The 24,421-nt window shown below is 37.4% G+C and overlaps 1 protein-coding gene across 5 annotated transcripts in view; it reads right to left on the bottom strand.

Moving 5' to 3' along the window:
• The window catches only part of BCAR3 (BCAR3 adaptor protein, NSP family member), a 108,698-nt gene that overhangs the window by 25,245 nt on the left and 59,032 nt on the right, over nucleotides 1–24,421 (bottom strand). For 4 of the 5 annotated variants that reach the window (XM_065842318.2, XM_065842319.2, XM_071810411.1 and 1 more), the window contains one exon: nucleotides 11,015–11,054. The exons of the other annotated variant lie outside the window; for it this stretch is intronic. In XM_065842318.2, coding sequence (XP_065698390.1) covers nucleotides 11,015–11,054 — 40 coding nt within the window. The remainder of the gene's footprint in view (nucleotides 1–11,014; nucleotides 11,055–24,421) is intronic. 5 annotated transcript variants of the gene reach the window in all.

The raw sequence follows: 24,421 nt of genomic DNA, 5'->3' as shown, positions 1-24,421 counted from the left end.
GAATCTTAAAATATTTGATAATCCCTTCATCTGTTTGTAAGGATGGCTGACCAGTGTAGTTTTGATAACTAAGTTTATTAAGAAAGGATTTAAGTTTTCTGAGTTTAAAGCTACTTGATCATATATTCTGTGTTGAGTTCCTAAGAGTCCATCAGGAACAGCAATTAAGGCGTTTTTGCTGAGCCCATCTGTGTTATTATAAGGCCTCTAGAGTTATTTAGGGTGTTTTCATGGTCTGGTTTAAATTAAACTTACCAAGCACTGCATATTGGGACTGTTCCCTTGACACATCTAAACTGTGCCCAGTTCTACTCACAGCATATTGCACATGCAGCAGTTGGAAGCTTTCACACTGAATAGTCTAAACCTGCTTTGGGGGAATCCTTTTAGGTTGCTTTAATTGCACAGGTTAAACAAGATAGAATGCAGGGATAATTTCTCCATGGGGTTTGGTTTCTTTTTTCTCCCATGACAAAAACCAACCAAACAAAAAAAGCTTCAAAGCTACCAAATTCCTTATAAGTATAAACACACAAAAACTCACAAGCAGTCTGAAGTTATCAAAACATTCTGCAGATCTACAAGAAGCTATTTTGAACCAAATAGCACTCGTGTTCATGGAAGTGTTTATAATTCACACAATTATTATTTGTGATTTCATATTACACAAAATAATTTCAGACTAAAGTATATGAGGGAATTAGTGGCTTGCCTCTGTTACTAAGTCCTACATCAACAAATCATTTAAACATTTAAATCGGTCTAACAAGATTCAGTGAAATACATGTAATGCTGTAGATTTCTCTCCACTAAATGAAAGTAAACAATCCAGGCAGAAAGCCAGCTGTAAGTGAAAGAAAGCATGGTGTACTGCACAAGGGTCAACAACATAAATCTGACTTGCTACAGCATGCAGCCAATCCCGAGCATGCTGCTCATTGTCGCTGCACTAATGATGCCATATGGAATACAGATATGTCCCAATTACACAGTGCACATGCACAAACTATGGTTGTGAGCACCTGTGGCTATAAAATGGCACCTGTAAGGCTGTAATAAAGTACGATATGAATAAAATCTGAAACTAAAAAAAAAAAAAAAAAAAAAAGAAAAAATAAAAGCATTTAAATCTCCAGATTGTAATATTGTTCATTTAATACATAAGACTCTTCTCTCGAGGTAGTTATTTGTTCTTTTTAATGTGAGAAAAAGTCAGGAAACAGGAGACAACTGATAAATAATTTGTCCATGCAAACAACATCTTCACAATGCCCACTACCATTTAGTTTCAGTACTTAGGCCCTCAGACATGGCCCAGCATCTCCAAAAAAGTTCTATGGGGGATGTCTCCAAATACAGGCAGTGCCCAACTGTTCACAGCTGAACACTTTCTATGGTGTAGAAAGTGGAAGAAAGCAGATGACAACACTGTCAGAAAGTGTTGCTCACTTTTATCTGTTCCTAACTCAACTGCCTATGGGTGTATAAAGTCGCACAACCCAGATCATGCCTTCCATTCCTGTGTCAATTCCTAAAAGAACTGACTCTCATATCCTCTCCTATAACCTCACTTCCTGCTACCTGTTGTTTGTGCAGCTTCTGATCATAAATCAATAGATAGAGCTGCAACTGTAATTATACTTGTTTGCATTGCAGGGGTGTGGTATGAGGTAGATCAGCATACATTCTTCCTCCTCTATTGCAGTTCCATAAGGCAAAGTCAGAAATATGCTGCTGTTGTACAGGAATAGTGAGAAAACAGAATTTGCATCTGGTTAGTTTTCAATGCCGCCTGAATAAATCTCTTTGAAAATCCAACTCATATAAAAAAACAAACCCAACCAACCAACCAAAACAACAACAACAAAAAACAAAACAAAAACAAAAACAAACCACACACACACACAAAAACCCCACAAAACCAAACGCAAACATATTAGCAGCTATAAGAAATAAGTGCACAACCTGCTTATGAGCTTCCTACTAGGTCTTAATTTGCACTTTAAGACACCTGAATATGTCTGAAAAATCTGCTATTTTATAACTAAAACATACAAACATCTGGCAATCAATAGGCCTGGTTTTCTTACTAGCCATCTTCCCATTAAGGAGCCACCAGCTTTTATTAATCCAACTAAAAACTACTATACATGTTCTTGAGCTCCATCTACTGTCTGCCAACCCGTGTACAGACATGAAGCAATTTTGTAACGTCTCACCCATCCTCAATTTATCCCTTGGGTTGGAAAAAAAAAAAGTAAGAAAATATGAAACAGTATGAATTTCCTTTTGTTCAGAATTAGTTCACAAATTGTGGCTTATGTTTTCTCCTCCTTCCTGCTGACCAACCTGTCATGAGCCTAACTTCAGCTTTGCTCGACGCAGTACAAGAGCTCCCTCAAAATACAAAAACAGGCCATTACCACAACCACTAACTTCAGATTTCTGGTTTTGAGAGTCACCCCAGTCCTGTCAACGTAAAGTGTTTGTTTGTCTGAGATTTACACCGACTCCAAATACAATTCAAAAATATCAAAAAATCTGTTATTCATCAGAGTAACTGGAGGCATTTTAAAACAAGCTATTTATCTAAAATGCCTGAATACCCTAAAATACTTTCCTTTCATACTAAGGGAGATTTTGGATGTGTAGCACTTGAAAATAAAACTCACAAATCACTTGGGCTCTCTCAGAGCTTAGTTTTTCAAAAGTCTTTATCAGTATATAAGAGTTTGAAGAGGCCTGTCTCTCTCCCACATTTTCGCACAATACACTTTGATGAAGCAAAACCAGCAAGTTCATCACTGCTCATATACCTTCCTTTCAACCAGGTGCTTGGTTCCTAATAGTATCCAACAGACGAAAATCTCAGGCAACCTGCTCCTTCGACAGCACACATTAACAGATGGCATCCCAACCAAAATGTATTAATGCTCCTCCTGCTGCTCTTACCACAGGCCAGACTGTATCTAAACAGTATGTCTCCAAAAAGTGGCAAATGTACAATGTACCAGTCTTGCTCTAATTATTATCTATAAACACAGCCCTAAGAGATCAGGAGCCTCCATAGGTTTTATTCATAAAATACCCAAAATGCTTACAAATAATTTGCCTTTCACAAGCTACATACACACTCCCCCTTGTGGTTCCAATGCTTATATAGATTTAAAAGTCTTTCTGGAAGGTGTTGCTGCGAAGAAGTTAAATATAAAAATTTTCAGATCCCAGTCAACTTTTGCTTTTTGTCCATCTTCAAAACTATGAAAAGGACCCAACATCATCAGTAGCATCTTCAAGGCATAGTTCCCGCAGAACAACACTGAAAGCCCAACATGAACAGAAAAATAAGTATTCCACACAGGAAGCAACTCAGCAACAGTTAACACAAAGATGGCAGACTGTAGTCATATCTCTACTGTTATGAACAGTTCAAATATCTCACATGAAAAGGAGTAAAATTCTGTGTGGCACTCATACAACCAGACAATGTCTTAAAAGTAAAACAGATCATTTTTTTTCCCCTTTCTTGGAAAAGTCCTTTCACTGACACTGTCATTTTGACTTGGGGATATTATCAATAGCAACGTGTAACTGTCATCACTTGAGAGCCAGAGGCACTAATATTTTGGAGAGAAAGGGTAATTTATTTAAATCCAAAGTTCATGAGATGGCTAGAGACAAAATATGAATAATATTTCTTTGTACCCCAAAACTTCTGGTCTGTGTTTCAGATTCAGACCTGTCCAGCTTATGTTTCTCACCTGTGAATAGGGCTTGATAGTAGTTACTGATTATCTAATAAAGATATTGAAAAGATCAATTCAGTGGCTACTCCCAGTAGTATTACTACTGGTGCCAAGAAAATTAATTTTATAGGCACAGCACAATCTCAGCACATGTAGTAGGTGCCAAGAAAATTAATTTGATAGGCTCAGCACAATCTCAGCACATGTAGTAGCTTTTGATGACTCTAGATCAGACATAATTTAAGAGTCAAGGAGGAATAATACAAGAAGTAGAATAGAGACAATAACAGGGTCAAATTCATTATTGGGCAGATATAAGATTAATCCTTAGCATGCAAATAGAGAGAATGCACACTGCTTCAAGAATTATTAATATTTCAGATTTACCAAAGCATACTCAGCATTACAAAAGATGCTCCATAAGCAAAAACCCCTCCATTTCAGCATCAGGACAAGGGAATGCAAGAGCCAGTGCTACAAGATTTTACAATAAAGGCCAGAATAATTAGCCACCATCTACTTGACTGAATTCATATGAGGATTATCATTCACAAAGAAAAAAAAACAAAAACAAAAACAACACAACAACAAAACCACAAACAAACGGCCCACAAAATCCCCAGATCTTAGAGCTAATCAGGTCATTCAGGAATTGCAGACTCGGAATGAATAAAAAGCCCCTACAGTAACGGGCTATCTTGGGAATCTCTCTACTAGAAAAACATGAACTAGGACAGTAGACTGAAAAGTCCACTGTCTTTCAGAGCTGTAGAACCCTACTTCTTGCATATTTACTGCAAAAAACAGTTTAGATTTATCACTTTGCACCCAAAAGATTCCAGAATTGCTGACTCAACCATCTTTTCAGACTAGCCTAGTTGGTCAAACAAAATTCAACATGAGAAAATACTGAAACTTGGGTGTAAGATCATGGATAGCTGCATTCTATTAAATATAAAAGTTTTCATTAACTCCAAATAAATAGGGTGAGATTTGCATAATGATTTTAGGGGAATTAACTACTTGAGAGCTGCTGAATTTCAACTACATATGTAGTGGAACCCAAAATCTTTTTTGAAATTTTCCTGGACGGCCGAAAAATTTTAGGAATAACTATCATACATACTTAAAGAAATAGTTGTCCCTTCTAAGTAGAGAAAGGTCACATGTCGTAAGAACCAAGCCTGCTATAAGGCTGAGGAAAAAATTCTACTACCCAAAACTTCAGTACTACCAGAACAGGATTAAAAGTACAAGACAAGATAGAATCATAGAATCATTTACTCTGGAAAAGACCTTTAAGATCATCAAGCCCAGTCGTAAACCAAGTCCACCACCAAACCATGTCCTTAAGTACTGTCATTTACACATCTTTTAAATACCTTCAGGGATGGTGACTCAGCCACTGTTCCAGAGCTTGATAACCCTCTCAGTGCAGAATTTTTTCCTAACATCCAATCTAAATCTCCCCTGGCACAACTCGAGGCCTTTTCCTCTCATCCTATCGCTTGTTACTTGGAAGAAGAGACCAGCTCCCACAGATGATTTGTCCAACTTATTGCAACATCCAAAACTTATCCCACTAGAAAATTAAATCAAGGTAACAAAAAGAATAAAGATGGACAAAATAAATTAATCTGCATGTGCTAAAAAGATGATTTACACCACATTTTAGGAAAAACTTTCCCACAGTAACAATGAAAACACCTTTAGCCTAATCTAGTTTGGGAAGCAGAACACATTATAATTGGGAGGCTATGAAATCTCTTTTACTGGAGGCTTTGAACAAATCAGAAAATGTATTCTAACAATCTCAGTATCACTCTGACAAAGAAATTTCTCAAGTTCCCTCTAGGACCTACTTGTACAATTTAGTGACAGGGAGCGGGGAGAATCTTTCCCCCCCATTCTGTGCCTCTGGAGAAAAGAGCAACAAACTTCCAACAGTCAGGCTACATATTTTTATTACTATGAAAGTTACAATTAAATTATTATGAAAAATATTATTTTAATAGCCATGACTTGATTTAAAAATTACAGATATATGCTTACAGTGTTGTTCTTTTCTCCAGCAGAGAGCAGTGTATAACCAGCAACCACTCCTCAGGCATCAAAACTGACATTTCCTTTGTGAGACAGATACATGTATTTAACATTAGATTGGTACTAACAGGATCTTGTTTTTCTGAATGATACAGTTTGTATACAAGAGGCAACTGCTACAGAGTGAAGCTTCAGTTTCTACTAAGCAGAGAAACATTGAAAAAAAGGTAAACATCTCTGACTGAAACATCATAAACACCAATAATGATCTTTGAGTTGGATGTCAAATCTGTAATGACAGAAAGATGTGTGAAGTCATAGTCACCTATATGAGCATACTTCTTTTCTCCTCAACAAAATACATTTCATCTGATAATTGCACTTTCTGTGATGCCGTTGCCCTTGCTGCAGTTGCAAAAAAGCGGGGGGGAGGGGGGGCGGGAATAGAGCTACAGATGGAAAAAGAACTTCCTGATCATTTGGTGCCTCAGTGTCAGGCATTCCTCCAAGCTCCAATATCTAATGTGTAAAAGCCATCAGGCAATGCAGAAACCCAACAAACTTCCTGCTCACAAGTCACGACTCGCATCTCAACAGGCAAGTCTCCACAGGAGAGCGACCTGCAGCAGCTCATGCACAGGTACACACTGTAGTTGGCAAGTTTTCCAGTGTCTCTAACGTATTTCCATGTCTAAAAAAGGCTCCTTGCAATGAAATTGCAATGTCACCAGGAAGAATCCTTTCCCAAATCATGACTACTCATCATGCTGACACAGATTTTCTTTATTTTTCTAAACTTTCCCAAACATATATAGAAACTTTGCTTTTGATAGTATTCTTACCATGTTATCTTCTTGGCACAGCTATTAGACCGATGAGACAAACAGCCACAAATAAATGTGACTAGCATCCGCAATATTATGAATTTGTGCAATCAACTGTAAAAACTGTGCATCAAAGTTCTGTAAAGTTGAATTCAACCCACAAAATACTATCTCGTAAAGCTACAGATAACAACCAACATGTCGGAATGTCAAAGTTTTATTTTCAGTTGCACTCAAAAAGCCACCATAAATGACAATTTCTGTGACAGTTTGCTTTCTAACAAAATCAAGGAGGAGTAAAAACAGGGGTGAATGAACACAATGGGGCTGAGACAAACAAGAATCCTTCAGTAGAACTTCACAAGGGAATAATGTTTTTCTGCAGCTGTAACTTCCTTAGACCAGTGACAGTTTTTTCAAGTCTGAACCTAAATATAAACTTCCCTCATGACCATGCTGAGTAGACAATCAGTCATAAATTTTGTAATTTTTCCACTAAGAGATTAAAATAAAACTCCAAACCTCAGGCCATATTAATATTCATCAAATCATCACTGATGAGTATTTCTGTAATTATTAGCACTATTTCCACAGGAAATGCTCAAAAGGTTTCCAGGAAAGGAGGAGAGAAATCTGTTGGGTTTTTGTGGTTTTTTTTTTTCTTTCTTTTGCTCCACCCTGATATGGCTTTAACAATTACAGCACAGACTTCTATTAAAAGATCCTAAAGTATTTATAGTGAATAGGAATGGGACAGAAAGCTATCTTTAGTTCACACGAATTTGATAAAAACTACTCTGACACGCTCAAAGCTGCCAGCGCTTGATCCTTTCTCCCCTGCAGGAGTCTGTTCTGTGGATGTGCAGTCTCAGGGTGTGGGAAGAACCTGCTGAGACTACCAATGGATCTATTATTTGGCTCATAAAACTTGTAAAAATCTCACAGAAAGTACAACGTGCTATTGTGTCCATAAGTCTCTTTCATGACTTGGTTAGCAGGCTGACTCAAAGCAGTCTGGCCTGTTTTCTCTTCTACCATAAAAGGGTTTTTGAAAGAGCCATTTAACTGTGACCATGGTTTCAGCAATCCTGTGAAGACAAAGGAAGAGTTGAAGCCATAGGGACATTTCAGTATTCAGACTCCAGCAAATCAGTACCTTTTTTTTTCCTTAGAACTTGTTTTTGCGTAATTAGCTCTCTTTATATACTGCATCAACTAATACATCAATATTCAAGATGCAGGAAACTGCCACTTGTGAGCTGTAATTTAGATTCAAGTGTTAGAAACCATAGTGCATCCGTACAGAGCATTCTCTAAAAAACATCTTCAGAGAATTAATTTTACAGTCAGTGCTTTCTGTCTTGTATCTTGAACAGAATAAAACAGGAGAAAATACAAATTAGCTTGCCTTTCCTTTGTCCAAAGTATTTCTAAATACAAGGAATTATTTGTATTGCTTTTAGTCACCAGGTTCTAGCAAGGAAAGGTTTGTATAAAGAGCAAATTGATACAGTCAACTTTTGAGTTTACCATCAGTCTCTCTGCACTATACAGCAATGCCTTGCTTGTAATCACTCCTGCCACAATAAGCACCATTATATTCTCCACAATATATGCTTCGCACTGTGAAACAGAGCACACTCAATAAAAATAATTAATAACTGCGTTACTTTTCCTCATACCTGAATGAATTCTACGCATTCTGTTTACAATAAGAGTCCAATTCTGAAGAGATGCAGAAGCACATTCTGAACAAGTATTAATTATCTTTCTCAAGCGACTCACAAGCATGTTTGCTTCACTGCAGAAACAGTCCTAATGTGCAACTGTGAAGCTGCAGGATCAGCTCTGTGCCCAGCTTCTCTTTTAAAAATTACTTTTTAAATATAGCTAGTTTAAAACTAGCTGCTTCTCTTGGAGTTGAAGTAGTCTAGGTAAGCCTGTGCAGCCTGGTAACATGGATTAGCTATCAGCACTCCCAAGAGCGCTCCTGTTGTTTTCTTCCTCTTCTCTTACTATCTCTTCTTCATTTAAATGTATTTTTTTCACCACTCAAGCAACATCTGTCAAAGTCTACCTAACTGGCACCAACCCTGCTTGCTCAAACTAAATATGCACACATTAGATGTCAATAAACTTGTGCAAATGGCCATGTTGGTATAAGCATAGTGAGATTCTACAGAAATCTATTCTTGCAGCTTTGTAACTTGAGTAGGTTAGTGTTCTGCAGTCTACACCTGATTTAACACTGCCATCATAATTTCTTCAAGGAGCTGAAAAATTTATAAAAAAGTATGTAATAGTTACCTTACCTAAATATTAGAAGACAATGGATACATCCTGCTGAATCTTAAGCCAAAAAAAAAAGTGGGTTCCAAGATCCCGTTGTTATGAATTCAAGTACATCTTTTACAGTCATAGTAAACTGATGACAAATTCCTTTATTTGGCATTAATTATCATTTTTTGTGAAATAATACCTTTCTGGAATCAGTTTTGTTACTTACCTGGACTTTTACAGTCAAAAAATGGGGTTTGGGGCTCTACTTATTAGAAAGCAATTTCTGCATATTTTTCAAAGTTGTAGTTTAAGATGTCTAGAATTCCTGTTATAATACGATTTAACTGAAAACCAAACTTACAGTTCACTAAAGACAGGGATGCAGAGAGGAAAAACTGAAAGAGGAAGGAGAAGGGGATTGTAACTCTTGTATCCTCCCTCATAAGTGTCTTTTCCCCAGGCTTTCCTCCCTAACATCAAAGTTTTAATAGCTAAACTTAGCACCACTGCTATTGACAAGAGTCCAAAACAAGCTTCTGCTAGAAAAGTTGAAAAGATCAGAAACCACATTTATAATATAGAACTTGCTGCAACAAGAAAAGGCACATATATTGATGAACTGGCACATGAAACCTCTGCCTTCTATGTGTCCATATTATTAAAACTGTAACAACATTCTCTGTACAGCATAGTGCAAGACACACAGTAGATTAAATAGAGCAATTAACATGTCCACCACTTTGTTGCCTTTGGCATCCCCTCTTCTGCAGTATTCTTCAGAAAGCTCTTGGCTTTCTCTGTCTCGGTTACTTTACCACATCCCAGCTTCGGGCTGGCATTGAGGCCAGGGAGCTCACAACACTGAGCTGTTTGGAGCAGAATTCCCGCAGCAGTCCTCAGAGCCCCCTGGCAGCCCCTTTTTCCATGGACCTCTGTGTTCTGCTCTTCCCCTTCTCTTCCTCCAAACCCTAATTCCTACCTCCCCCAACCCTAAGCAGAAAGTCCAGCAGAGGAACCCTCCACACTTTGAGACAAATTAATTTTCTGCACTTCCCTTTGGCGGTCCCCTCTCAACACCGCATTACATTCTCCTAGCTTACTACTTCAATCACCTTGAACCCTAATCTGGGCACCTTTCCACTTCCTTCAACTATGAACACCCACAGAGGGAATTCTAGCAGCAGAACCCAGCTGATCGGCTCTCCTCAGTCTCTCCCTTGCCGCAACTCTAAGATGAAGCAGAAATTCAGGTGTCTGAGAAATTCAGGCTGTCCACATGAATAGCTACAAAAATCACCTAATTTCAAGGATAACCTGTGTTTATCAGACACTTTTCAGAAGATTACAGTCTCTTAAAAGCGAGGGAACAAAGCCCAACAATTAAAGCAGCCTGTTGTTGAGAGACATGACATAGAAGCCAGATTCTTTCAAGGTTCTGAGAAATAATACTCACTTAAATGAAACATGTTGAAAGGTAGTCATTCAGTGGAAATGACAGCCACTGCAAGAGACTCTCAGTACAGAACCTCAGCCCTAAGGATTCTGCCAAAATTTCTATGTTATAAATCCAAGACTGATTTTTGAATAAAATTTATTAATACTCCAGATTATTTTTGTTTATTCTAACAAAATACATATTTATATATTTTTCAGCTGTCTGATCTTGTACAAAAGGAAAACAGAACTTACAGTTTTACCAGGATTACAGTTACTTTTTGGACCAGAAGTGAATTTTTGACTGTAATGTTAGTAAGTACATAGCTAAAACCATGAACCTAAATCGGACATTTTAATGATCTTTTCAGATATATTCCTTTACTTCCTCAGAAATCCAGGAGAAAGAAATATGGATTCTTTTAATCTGTTAACAAAGGCAAGATCATAGGTAGACACGATATAACTGAAAAGACACCCCAATATAAAAATGCAACCTACCCCCAAAGCACAATGCCCACAAATACTTCCCTGAAGCATGCAGAAAATAGTCTGACATATATAACTATTTTTTCTGCAGCAAAAGATGGACAGAGGTACTACTTGACTATAAATGGCTGGAAATGCTCTGGCAATGTCGCTTATATACAAATTAAATTATTTTGAGGGTAAGAAAAGGTACCTTACCTTAACATATTCCAAAGTAGGATCCAGAATATTCTGATCTCTGTAAGAAAATGGGGTGAGGAGGGAGGAAGACATAAAAACAAAACAAATGGTGAGTCCAGATATAATGTCACATGGAAGAGACGTGTTCATATGAGCAATAGGCTACTAGGTTATGTTAAAATCCTTATTAAAAACTGTGTTATAGGTTTGGGAATGAAAGTTAATTATACGGTTTTAAGCAAAGCAAAAACAATTTTGAAATTTCAACAGATGGCTGAAAATATCTGTATACTCCCTAAAACATCTGAACTAAATTTTAAAGAGAGCTCTCCCAATGGCCTCTAAATGTATTTATTTGCTTGTATGTTTTCCCTTTAAAGCTACTGCTACTCATAGCATTAGGAGGGCATTGCTAACACAAGAAAATAAAAAGCAAGACATTCACGTTTTATATAACACAACAAAGAATTCATAGATGTGTAACAGTAGGATGTTTTACATTCGGAAAAATAAATATGGTTCTTGCACTCTTTTAAAAAGTTATCAAAATTATATCTATTTCAACATAATAATTATTTGAAAGTCAGATAATCAAGTCATTGCCCTCTTTAAAAAATAAAAGATCTCTTTGCAGGCTTGCTATACACACAGATGGCAAACGGCACAGAAGCTTAAGCGAAGAGCACTGTGATCAACTACAACTATTTCCATAAGAGAAACAAAACCAAACATATATTTCCAGTGTTTTTTGTATATTTGTTTTTGTTTGAGAACTAGCAGGTCAACAAAGTTTGCAATACGTGATTGGATGCTTTATACAGAACCTGGGGTGACATACATGGTGCTGCGTTAAAAACAAACATGTAACAGGCACAGTGACAACCTTGCAAACTTACAGTGGGATCAGGAGCTTTTTATAGCAATCGAGTTTGCCACACAGGCAACACACACCCCATAAACTGAGAAATAGAATCCCATTTGGTGGAAGTTGTTATGATGATGTAACAATGGAAACAAGCAGCTTTGGATATGTAAAAATTGGGTTACAGTGGAATCAGCGAACCCAGAATACAGTCTAAATTCCCTGTGTTGTTTTGAATGTAATTGTATATCACCTGAAACTAAGTTATTGTTTTATACTCAGTTTTTAGTCTGGTCGTCTAACAGTTTTTAATCCAGAATACCTATACAGAGGAAAAACAGGGTCCTCTCTCTTCTTAACCATGCCCATAAATGATGGTGCTCAGCTGTGCAGGCTGTATCATGGGTTACTGTTTCACACTATCCCAATATTTATCAAGGTTCAAGTTCCATTCCCAGCTTAATTTAAAAAAAAGAAAAAAAAAAAAAGGAAAAAAAAAACCTGCCAAATTTGATGGAAATAGACTTTAGACCATTTGAAACTTTTTCCTAGCCAATATACAAAGAAGGGGCAGCTTGGTAACTGTATGAACATAAAATATGCACAAGCATACCAAAGAAAACAGGGGTAAAGCACAGAGGAAAAAGAAAAATGATGTTTCTAAACAGAAAACAGTTTTCTTTCTCCACACTTTAGCCCTGTAGGGACTCCACTGTTCCCACTGTCAGGTACAAGACAAAAGATACTTAGGACAGACCAAACAAAAGCAAAATGAAAGAAGTAGAAAAGCTTTAAGACAAACCAGTCTGTTTACTGCTCTATAAAGCAGGAAAATCAGAAGAGGAAGGAAAAAAGTGACCGACATCATCCACATGACAGAAGTGCTTTGAAAATTTTGGCTTTGGGTGTAGCAAATCTCTTCACAAGTATTATGATATTTAACTGGTAAGCTGTCACACAACAAAATGTAGGAAACCTTGCAATTCACCGCAAGTGCAGGTTATACATAAAGATGTTTGTGTTGTAGCGCTGGTCACCTCAGATACTTTCTCCTGCCAGACTGACCCCTCTTTCTCCCCGCCTTCCCTTGTTGTCCAAGTCTTCACCTTTGTGCATGGTTTTTGAACTTATTTTCAAGGAGTGGTAACTTTCATTGGTGTGCATTAACTAACAGTAAAGATAAACAACTGCATTTTCCTACTATTTGATTCCACCATAATACTGTTACATTATATGTAGAAAAATAGATTAAGCAGTTAGCCCAAATAACTAGGAACTAACCAAATAACTAGATCACAAAACTAACTCCTGAATCTCAGCTCTCTGTTTGCAATGATGATGTGCTCCTTTATGGCATATCCTCCTAGTTAAGAAAAATCTATATAGTCAGGAACCTAAGAAAAATATAAAGAACTTATTTTCCTTTCCATTTTCCCTCTCAAGGAATTTTAATAAAAAATAAACTCACAATCTCACTTCTTGTGTTAGGAGATCTGCAGAAAAAAAATACTTTCAGATAACTACCAGAGCAGATGAAAGGTACTTGCAGGCTCTGCCATCTCTCAAATAAATTCAACTGAAAGTTTGTTTCAATAATAAAAAGTACTTAATCTTTCATCAGATCTTATTACATTTCAAGCAATGCTAGTGTTTACAATAAGCTTGACTTTACAGCTGTATTCATTCGCATCTGTGTACCTACAACATGTGTGTATTAGAGTTTGCACATAACCATTACTGTATAAACTGTGGGCTCACAGATTGGGTTTTATTACACATTTTGGCTTCCTAATAATCAGATAAGCCCTACTTCCACTCAGATAAAAAGCACATTTAATGCAGAAAGATGTCACGTGGAATGGAGAAGCTTTCGGAACACTGCAAGCTAAGGAATTGGGTAAGGGCTGCAGTAGGACACATCATATCCATGCTCTTTTCATACTCATTCTGTCACGGAAAAGAATTTATGAAAGAGATACAAACACATTCCTGCATCCATTTCGGGTATTCACATTGCTGCCAGACTTAATGACCTAATTTCACGACAAACCAAAATCCCTTTCCAACATTTTTTGCTCATAGAAAAAGCGTGCCTGACTTGCTACATATAATTAAGACATTCTCCTGAGTAGTGTTAGCGCTCTGTTGAGCATCCTTCACATGCACAAGGTCTGTGTGGAAACTGTAGTAGCACAAACACTCCTCCAGTAATGATTCATCAATAAAAGGAAGCAGTCAGTTATCACAATCTTAACCATTCTGAGGCTGTCCTGGCCAGAAACACATTTTTCTAAAGCATCCCTGCTCACATCTGACACCATGTTCCTCTCTGCTGGCTGATCTTACAGACGTATAACCTTTAATCTCTCCCTACTAGTCTTTAGAAACTATCCCAATCTCTATTCAGCCCAGCCAAAATATTCTTATTAGTATTATGGGGGTTTTTGCATGTATGGGTTTCTTACTGATATTGTCAAGAAAACACTCACAGTTTGAAAGTCCGGCAGGGAACTCCAGCAACCCTACAAAAAGATGAAGATGACGAGACAACAGAAAGCGTAGAGCTGCCTCTTTGCTTCCCCCAAAACAAAATTTGTTGCAACAATTAAGAACTTGGTGTCATATTGGTTAGAAATTGACTGTCTATGAGCAAGTACTGATAACTTTGAACACTGTAAGAACCAACAAAACTTTTTAGAAAACAGGGAATGTCATTATGTGTAGACTCCTTCAAGATACAGCTAAAGCTAACTGTGATGAGAAAAGGAAACAGAAGGCAGATCTTATTGGATGCTATTTTTCCACTTCCCAACACCTCTACATAATAGCCAAATGTGTGGGAAGAATTTTTAAAAATGCCTTTTGAAGTTGTCAACATCAGTAGTCATCAGCTAAAAAAAAAACTATATAAGCAACTTGAATCCTACTTCTGGTATGACAAACTAAATACTACCAACTTCAAATCCTGCATTGATTTGAAGACAATGAGCAACTAAACATGAAAATCCAATAAAGAAAACACTGAAGTCTGAGTAACTAGTCACTCTTCTAAAAACATTTTCTAAAATCGTTTTGTACTTACAATCAATGCTATGACTGAAAAGCTGAATCCTGGAGTTCAACCCTAACACAAATTCTTTGGTTCAGTGTGTACAGAATATCCAGAATCTCAGTAACTCAGGAACAGTCTTTTTTTTTTTCCAGACTCAGAGGTTTGTCCAATAGGTCTCTATAGCACTGCTTCAATAATGAACATTTAAGTAGATATCCTGTAATCTTTAGCTGCTGATTCTGTGAAAACCTCCATCTTTCTACTAACAATTGTATATCACTTCCTCTCATCATTGTTGCTGTAAAGAATCCTGAAAAACACAGACCTTGACAGACTAAGCCATATCAAGCATCTGCTTTCTCCAAGCCTTCAGCATCCTCCCAGATACATCAGCCATAATTATAAATTAGTTGTAATAATTTTAACAAAATTTAAGCATAGACACAAGAGTATTATCAGAAATGCCCAAATCTTCACCATCATTCAACTATCATAGAGATAATTCTTACAAGTGATGGAAACAGCTGAATGGCCCCAAAGCAGCTTTGTGCTACTCCACACTTTTATAAATGTATTTGTGGGAAAAACATCTGGACACCTTGCCAGTACTTGATGTATGAAAGTATGTTTATTTATTTTAAAGTGACCTTTGTTGGGGACATTTTCAAAAGCATCTCCTTTCTACCACAATGAAAGAATGATCCCAAGAACAATCTTCTCAGGAGTGCCAATGTCAAATCAGAGCGAAGACAGTACAGGCTCAACGAGAGCTTGAGAAACTGAAAGTGTGCCAAACTGTGGCATGGCTGCTCACACAGATAGAACTTCTATAAAGAGATCAGGTGGGATCAAATGCCTTCTTCAATTTGTGTCTTTGAAATCTCTCCATCTATGTAGATTTAAGAAATACGCTATTACTTAAATATGAAGGTGCAAGTTTGAGCATGCTAGACATACTGTGTTTAAGTATATATACTGCAGACTGATGTTATTTGTACTGTAAACTAGAGTAAAAGACCCAATGATTTTATCCTCCAGCAGCTTCTGCTTAACACACACTCCTACTGCATTCCTAAGGCCATTCCACCCTTCTGTCTACAGCTGCACACCACCATGGACATGACTCATTCAAACACCAGTGGAAACACGTGCAAACTGCTATTAGTAACTGCGTAATGACCTGCAGTTCACAGAACAGTAGGGACTCTTCAGTAATTAACACACAAGAAAAGATGCAATGTCATTTTCTCTGAATTAAGTGAACTCTCCACTCATTCATATTTGTTTAGAATGTCCCTGCAGATGTTACAGCCATTTACTTCTACCACTTTATTCTCTCGCATCCCCCCCACTCACTACATTTTACCTGTCACAGCAGAAAATCTACCCCATTTTTTCCACCTTTTCCATGTAAATTCCTACTTCTGTACCACATACAGTACCAGTCTCTAGAACATATTCAACAACTCAGACTAGGCATCCCCATTCTTCTTTTTTTTTTTTTTCCTTAACATTTAGGAGTCCCAGAACCAAAACTGTTCTGCTAAGCCCTCCTTAAATATTCTATTCCCACAACTGTTAGAATGTTGTGAAAGTAGTGGTTGTTTATCCAAAATGGTCACTGTTTCTACAAACTTCTCTATACATGTGTGGTGATCTCTGAACTTATACCTTCATCTGGCAACACTTTGCAGTCAGTGCTTTAGTTGCTGTAGTTATTCAGAATGAAGTTCTGCAAATTTTTAAGTGTTCAAAAATGATTTAACCTTGCAAAATGAATAGGCCTATTCCCAAAAGAATGACAAATGCTCAGTAGAATCACACACTTCATCAGTTCATCTGAAATTCATGTAAATCTAGGTACAGTTTATTTACAAAGCATTGTTGTCACCTGACAGATATGTCTTTCAGGAATGTGTATTTGGAATGAAGCACAGGGAAGTTGACACATTGCTTTAGTACTGTGTAAGATGATGGTGGAAAGAACTGTCCTCTCTGTCTTTTCCCTTATCCCAGTTTAAGAAGGTAATTGCATCAAATGCCTCTCTGCATTGGATATTGGAAGTGAGCATTAGAAATATATCCCCATATATGGCATTTAACTACATTGGGGGCATCTTACTCAATTTCACTGACTTCCTCCTAAATAACAGAAATTTATAATCGTGTATTACAGTTGATCACTCATCTGCCCTCACCACCTCCCATCATGAAAATAAATTGTATTTTGACAAGTTTGCACCAGTGAATTGCAAACAGCTCAGCACACAACTCCAAGAGCATGCAACCTTAGCACAGTTCCTTTATTGAGGCCAGTTAGCAAATCTTAGGAACACTTTAATTTCATGTGTCTCTGTGTTTCTGTGCTAAGTGGTTTCTGCAGTAGTAGTTGAAATTCTTTAAATGCAGACACGTCAAATTATCTTATTACTAGAACAGACATCAAAAATCCACTGGCTCTATACTTTTTTTCAGCTACAGAAAAGAAAGACTGTCAATACCTTTAGGAATAACAAATTGTGAAGTGTAACAAAGCGGTTCTTAGGTATTGAGAAGGATATCAAGGGTATGGAAGAAGAGGAATTGTGAAGAGGTCAGCAGGTAAGCTGGCAAACATTGTCCCAATCTACAAGAAGGGCAAAAGGGATGACCCTGGCAACTACAGGCCTGTCAGCCTCACTTCTGTTCCTGGCAAAATCATGGAGAAGATTGTTCTGGGAGTTACTGAAAAACATCTGAATGACAACACAGTCATTCGTCCCAGCCAGCATAGGTTCATGAGGGGAAAGTCCTGCTTAACAACCTTAATTTCTTTCTATGACAAGGTTACCCACCTAGTTGACCAAGAGAAGCCTGTTGATAGGATCTTTTTGGATTTCAGTGATGTTTTTGATACTGTCTCCCACAGTATCCTCCTGGACAAGATGCCCAGCACACAGCTGGGTAAACACACAATGCAGTGGGTGAGCAATCAGCTGACGGGCCGAGCTCAAAGGGTTCTAGTAAATGGGGTTATACTGGGCTCGCGACCAGTCACTAGTGGGGTTCCACTGCAATCCATCTTCGGGCCAGCACTCTTCAATGTCTTTATAAATTACTTAGACACAGGACTTGAGGGAATACTAAGTAAGTTTGCCAATGACAAGATGTGAGCATCAAATGGGAGCAAAGGGGTGAAGTGTTGAGTAGAACTTCACAACAGAAGAATGGGACCCCAACGATGGACAGAGGGGCTGGAAAGGAAAGGCAGACAATCCGAAACAGAAATGACCCCCAAAAGTTAAAGGGTAAGATGATTTGATACTAAATGTAAGCAAAGAACATTTGCTATTCTCTGCTTATAGAGCAGAGCATTCCTTCTACCCCAAACATTTACCAGCCTTAGTGGGCAGCTGTGCTCCACCTCTGAAACAGCAGAGGTCAGATTTGCAAGTGCGTATGTGAACAGAACAGACCAAGAAAACAAATGGGAAAAAACTATGACAAAAAGCATGAAGCTTTGGCAACACCTAAGGAGTCCTTCCTTTTGAAAAACCATTTATGTGTGCATGGAAGAAGTCAATGAGATATTCAGCAGCCCTAAATTCACCAAACTTGTCTTACTCCTAGTAAAAAACACAACCACAAACTCGCAGTTTTGGTTCAGGTTTTGTGGAAAACAAAATTCACACTAAAAGGAAGTTTCAGGCCTTACACCAAAACCATAACCATTTTTACTTTAAAAATTCTGTGGTTTTATAAAAACTTCCTTCCCACCTTACCGTAAAATTCAAATGAAACCAAAGGTATTGATCTTCTTCCTGTTAGTCTTGCAAATATTTTCATACCTGAAGAGCTACATTTCATTCTATAAACCCAAAGAGTATTATTTACTTTTTTGCCAGAAAGAAAACATGTAAGATACTTACTTTACTTGACATATTCAAATCTTAACTTGATATACTTTTTTTAATTTTAAAAGTGCACCTAACCTTATGCTTTAAATGCATGCACAGTGTTCATATAAAAGGTAACACATATTCAAACTAAAATTATCCAACAAGTAACAATTTAAAAATAAATAGCTACAACAAAATAAATGCTGTCTAAATACCTGATCCGCCAAATTCTCATAAGCCAAACAAAATAAAATTTGCAGCATCTGGCAGAGCAAAACGGGCTGCAAATTCTTACAAGAAAGAATAAAATCCCTGAATGTACTGCCTTGCCAGCTCTTTTCCCTTATCAATTAACTGTCAGTTCAAGGACTTCAGCCTATCTCACCTATTGTGGTAACACCACTAAGAAGAAAGGAAAAGTTTCAGGAAGCCAGAATCCAGTAATTAATGGCTTCCTATGTCAAGAGTAATCCTTGCTAACTTTCAAATGTACTGCCATCCAAGGACAAGGTCATGCAGAGGGCGGTGAGCCTGTTTAACTTTATGCTAATGAAGTTACCCTATTGATGTCAGTAGTACTAGTCAAGTTTAGAATGGAACATATTTTTATTTTTTCCCTGCACAGTCGTATAAGATGAGACAAATACGCAAGTCTCAACCAGCTAAACATGCAGAGCCTTGAAGATCAGAAATGTTGAAGAGTACAGAACATCCTAAGTGACCAGATAAACTAATCTGCTCAACACTCTGCTGCAGCAATACAAAGTCAATGCTAGATGATAGAACTTTATCTGAAATAATGAGGAAAAAAACTCACATAGAAAAACAAGGGGAAGAAAAAAGTCTGCTGACCAGTACTCAAACTAAGAGTCTGAAATCTAGCTAAATATACAGTTGGACATGCCTATCATACTTTCAGAACTACAGAAGTTAACTGTATTAGCATCTGTTTGTAGATACTTAGGGCTAATCTATAAACTACATATTTATTTACAGGTCATTTGCCAGTTTCATCTTTTGCAACAGGGTTCAGTGAGCACTAGAAGATGCTAGACCGGGGTGTCAAACTCATTTTCACTGGGGGCCACATCAGCCTCGTGGTTGTCTTCAAAGGGCTGAATGTAATTTTAGGACTGTATAAATAGTCCTAAAATCACATTTATACAGTCCTGTTTTAAAATATCTGTATAAACTAAATCAGATTTAAATCTTGCATTTTGAATGCTAGATTAGGGTTTAATTAACAAAAGCAAATATTTGTAATAATCTACTAGATATAAAACTGGTTTTGAGAGCTACAGGAAATTAAAAGGCTTTTAGAATAGAACCAGAAATGGTGTGTGGCTTCTTTCTGCTCCATGGCAACTCAATAGCACTAGTCTCACAAGTTGCAGTAACACTAGTGGAAACTCAATAGTTTCCACTCAATAACTGCAATTACATATTAACTAAAAAGGGATAAAGCATTCAGTTACTCTTATGCAACCTTGCGCTTTTTAGATAATTCTCTCCTCTCTGACCCTCCTCATCCTCCAAACTGTTACACATGAACACATCTTCTAATCAGAAATACCACAGAAATTACAGCATACTACTCCTCCACACTTTGCTTGAGCAACTTGAAATATTCCTGTTAGCACAAGCAGAAGAGGGAAACGCTGGCAACATGTAGTAATGTAATATACAGCTGGTAAAATTATAAATACCTCAGAGAAAAACAAACAATAAAATTATTTTAAAAACTATGCTGTGCTCTGTTCTGCAAGGCCCATTTGTTCTGTGCACAGAGAAATCCCAAAAGGTGTTTTCTCTAACCATAACTTTATTGCAATGGTAGTCCTGTAACGCAGGGGCATTGAACTCATTCAAACGCTGTTCTCCTGCTCCTGCAGCGCAACACACGTCACACACACTGCACACATGACCAGCGCACTCGCAGGAGCCTGGGGACAAGAAGCTTGGCACAGCTGCCAGGTGGAAACAAAGTGCCAGGCCACATAAAACAAGGAGGCATGCCAGATCCAGCCTGCGGGCCGGGTGTTCGACACATGTGTATTAGAGCTACTGGTTTGCCCATTTCCTCAGTCAAAGAATCAAGCTAATAACAAACTGCCCCACCCACTCGATTAAACTTATCTTTTTTTCTAATTTTGCCTAAGCCATGTTAAAAAAAATTGGATATGAACAGTTAATGTCTGAAAATTTGATAGAATAAAAGGAAGCTGTTATCCCTTATCCACCTACAAAATGGAATACTTTGTAGCCACATCAATAAAAAGAGAAGTAGTGTGGTAGCTACAATCGCCTGTCATCATAAGAAGGACATTGACATGCTGGAGAGAGTGCAGAGGAGGCGACAAAGCTAGGGAGGGTTCTGGAGCACAAGTCTGATGAGGAGCAGCTGAGGGAACTGGGGTTGTTTAGCGTGGAGAACAGGAGGCTGAGGGGAGACCTTATCACTGTCTACAACTACCTGAAAGGAGGTTGTAGCATGGAGGGTGTTGGTCTCTTCTCCCAAGTAACAAGTGATAAGAGGAAATGGCCTCAAGTTGCACCAGGGAAGGTTTAAATTGGATATTAGGAAAAAATTCTTCATGGAGAGTGTGGTGAACAGGCTGCCCAGGGAAGTGGTGGAGTCACCATTCCTGGGGGTGTTTACAAGACCTGTAGATGAGGCTCTTAGGGACATGGTTTAGTGTTAGAGTTAGGTTATGGTTGGACTCAATGATCCCGAGGTCTCTTCCAACTGAAACGATTCTATGATTCTGTATTCACAAACATCCCATATAATGGGAAACAGCCCGTGCAAGCAAATGTCAACTTTGTTTGAAGGCTTTAATTAGCACAAAAAATTAGAGTGATAATTTCTGGCAGATGGCGTACTTCAACACTTCCTAAGGGTAGGCTATGCAGAGGAAAGATAGTGATCTAATGCAAATGTGTGACCATACTGTTTCTTCTAAAATATCCAAAGTTCAACTCTTGAGAGTCCAATACAACACATACAGGGCAAGGACAAAATTAACTAATCTTTCTTTTCATCAAATGCTAAATTACTTATACACATACTTTTATCAGTCACATATCTTTACTAAAAAGTGTAAATTGGAAACACGTGAAACACTAAGGCTTTAAACAGACATGTTATTCTACAAACACATAAAAATTAATAACCTTATTCATAAGAAATTCTGTCCAGTTTTAATTTTACTACTGTGCTAGATTATCCATCCTGAAATTTATATTAAATTCCTTCAAAGCACCATGAAACAAAAAAAACCCAAAACCACAACAACAATGCCAACTTGGTGCAAATATGGATCCTATTTCTGGCCTCTTGACAGTTAACAATCTCACACCAGCAGTGTTATTAAACTGAATTTCACTTAATTTTGTTGCAAAGCCTGTTTGTTTCAACCGGAATACAGGCTGTGGTTTTTGTTTTGTTTCTGTTACTTTGCAGACAATAGAGGAATTACAAGTATAGAGAAAGGAGCATCTTTTTCTTTCCTTCATCATGCTTAAAACTGATTGTAGGATTGTATTCTTAGAGAATCAGGCTAATAAAGATGCAATGTTGAAACTATCATACCACTTGCACTATTTCACTTCCCACAAAACAACATTGGTACTAATGACCTGTTTGACTGTGGGGTGTCAAAAATATATTTCTCACAATTTCAAAAAATAAGAGGCTAGACACAGCAGAGGGAATGACTTCCTCCATGACAGCTTGCTAGGAGGAAGACAGTGGCATGAAGTTCAAAATTTATTAGTCAGAAAATCCACATAAGAAGAAACACAATGAACATCCTAACCACGGAAAAAATCTTTGCTGAAGTTTGTTCTACACTAAGTACTGAAGAATGCATGCAGCAGCACCCATGACTATGGAATGGATTTTTGTGTCTTGTAAAAGCACTAGTTTCAACTCAAAACCCCAACTGGAAGAAAAATCTTCAGAATGTTTCTTATGCCCCTTTTTCTTCTTTCCCTGGTATGTGAATTGGCTCACCAATAATGGATAATACATACACAGCCCTACTGAAATTCAAACCAAACATTAGCCTTGTAAAAAAACCATATCTTTTGACATCAGATTCTTTTAGTTTTTATGAAACTGTTTGTTACATTTTTTAGTAGGAAGTTTAGAAACTCAGAATAGTATAGCTGTCAGATGCCAGACAATTCAAGAAGCTATTACTTGTTCTGCTATCTCTTACAATCACGCTGCCTCATGAAACCAAGAGCACAGTAATAATACTGGAATCTGCTTTGGAATATTTGTAAAAAACTTTGCTCCATTCCATGCCCTTAACAACCCTCAGAAATTCTTTGCATCTCTACAATAAGGAAACATTTAAGTATGTTCATATCAGAGCCAGTACCAGGCCCACAGACACAACTACTAACTTAACCCAGGACTACATGAGTATTGTTTACATCCAACTAAAACAGTGCAGAATATCAAAATTGGTCTTTGACAGCTGCCTTCATCACTGCATTCAAACTTGCTGTGATAGTGCTAGTTTTGTACTGCTTTTAGGTCTTATTTATCTGAGGAATATCTGGCTGCATTAATGAAAAAGCATGAAAATGCCACAAGTGTGTTAAACTGGAGTGCCAATCAGGGAGAATCACTCAAATGTCGAGGTAGTTTCAAGTGATATCATTTCTTCCGTTAATCCAATGTAAGTTCAAGTTTGTGCTTTTAACATTACGCTATGACTCATCATCTCTCAGACCTTTGCCCAAATGCAGGTACATGGCAAATCTTCCTAATAAGGACCACAGACTTGTGATGTGTCTGGTCACAGAAATATCAAAGTGAGTTTAACATTTCCAATATTCATTTATTTGGAATGATATATGCCTTGTAAGATCTAAAGAGTCTAAAATTATGCAAATACACGAGCTAGCTTTGCCTGTGAAAACTAGGAAAGTATTTGAGGCAGGGGGAAGAACCACTTATCCTCCCAAAACACTAGAATATAGAAACAAGAATTATTCCACTTCCCTGGAAGAGATACTAGCCAAGATAGGTGCACAAGACCATGAGTATCAACATAGTGAAATGAAGCATTTGATATAGTGAAAGTGGTCAGTACTCTTTGCCTCTGATGCATAGATGCAAAAATCCTGACATAATATAATCCTACAAATAAATTAGTATGCATACACTTCATCTTGGCTGCAGAATAATGCAATTAGGTAGCTGTAATATGAGACAGGAAAAAAAGAGTTCCATTAGGGAATGACACAATCCGTTATCTTTTTCCTATTCTCCTCACTTTGGCTTATTTTTTGTCCCACGAAATTATGCATTGTGTATTTATATGTTAAAGATTATATTATTTATTTTTAATTATTGAAAAATTTATCCCAGTTATGTTTTTTTAATTAGAATTAATCAAATCTAAACTATGAGATGCCCAAGTCACAGTTCGGTAAAACGGGATCTATGTGCACATGAACACTGTAATCCTAATGACTATTAGTTCTGGCCTGATGACATCAAATATAGCACTTGGGTTGAACAACGCATCATGAAACAGTTTGATTAAAATGCGTGTTCATGCTTTTAATTTTTGTAAACAGCATTATAGCAATGAAAAACTGGTTTACTCCTGAAT

Source organism: Patagioenas fasciata, chromosome 6 (assembly GCF_037038585.1).
Source record: "Patagioenas fasciata isolate bPatFas1 chromosome 6, bPatFas1.hap1, whole genome shotgun sequence".
NCBI lineage: Eukaryota > Metazoa > Chordata > Aves > Columbiformes > Columbidae > Patagioenas > Patagioenas fasciata.
This window is presented reverse-complemented; position numbering and strand designations above follow the sequence as displayed.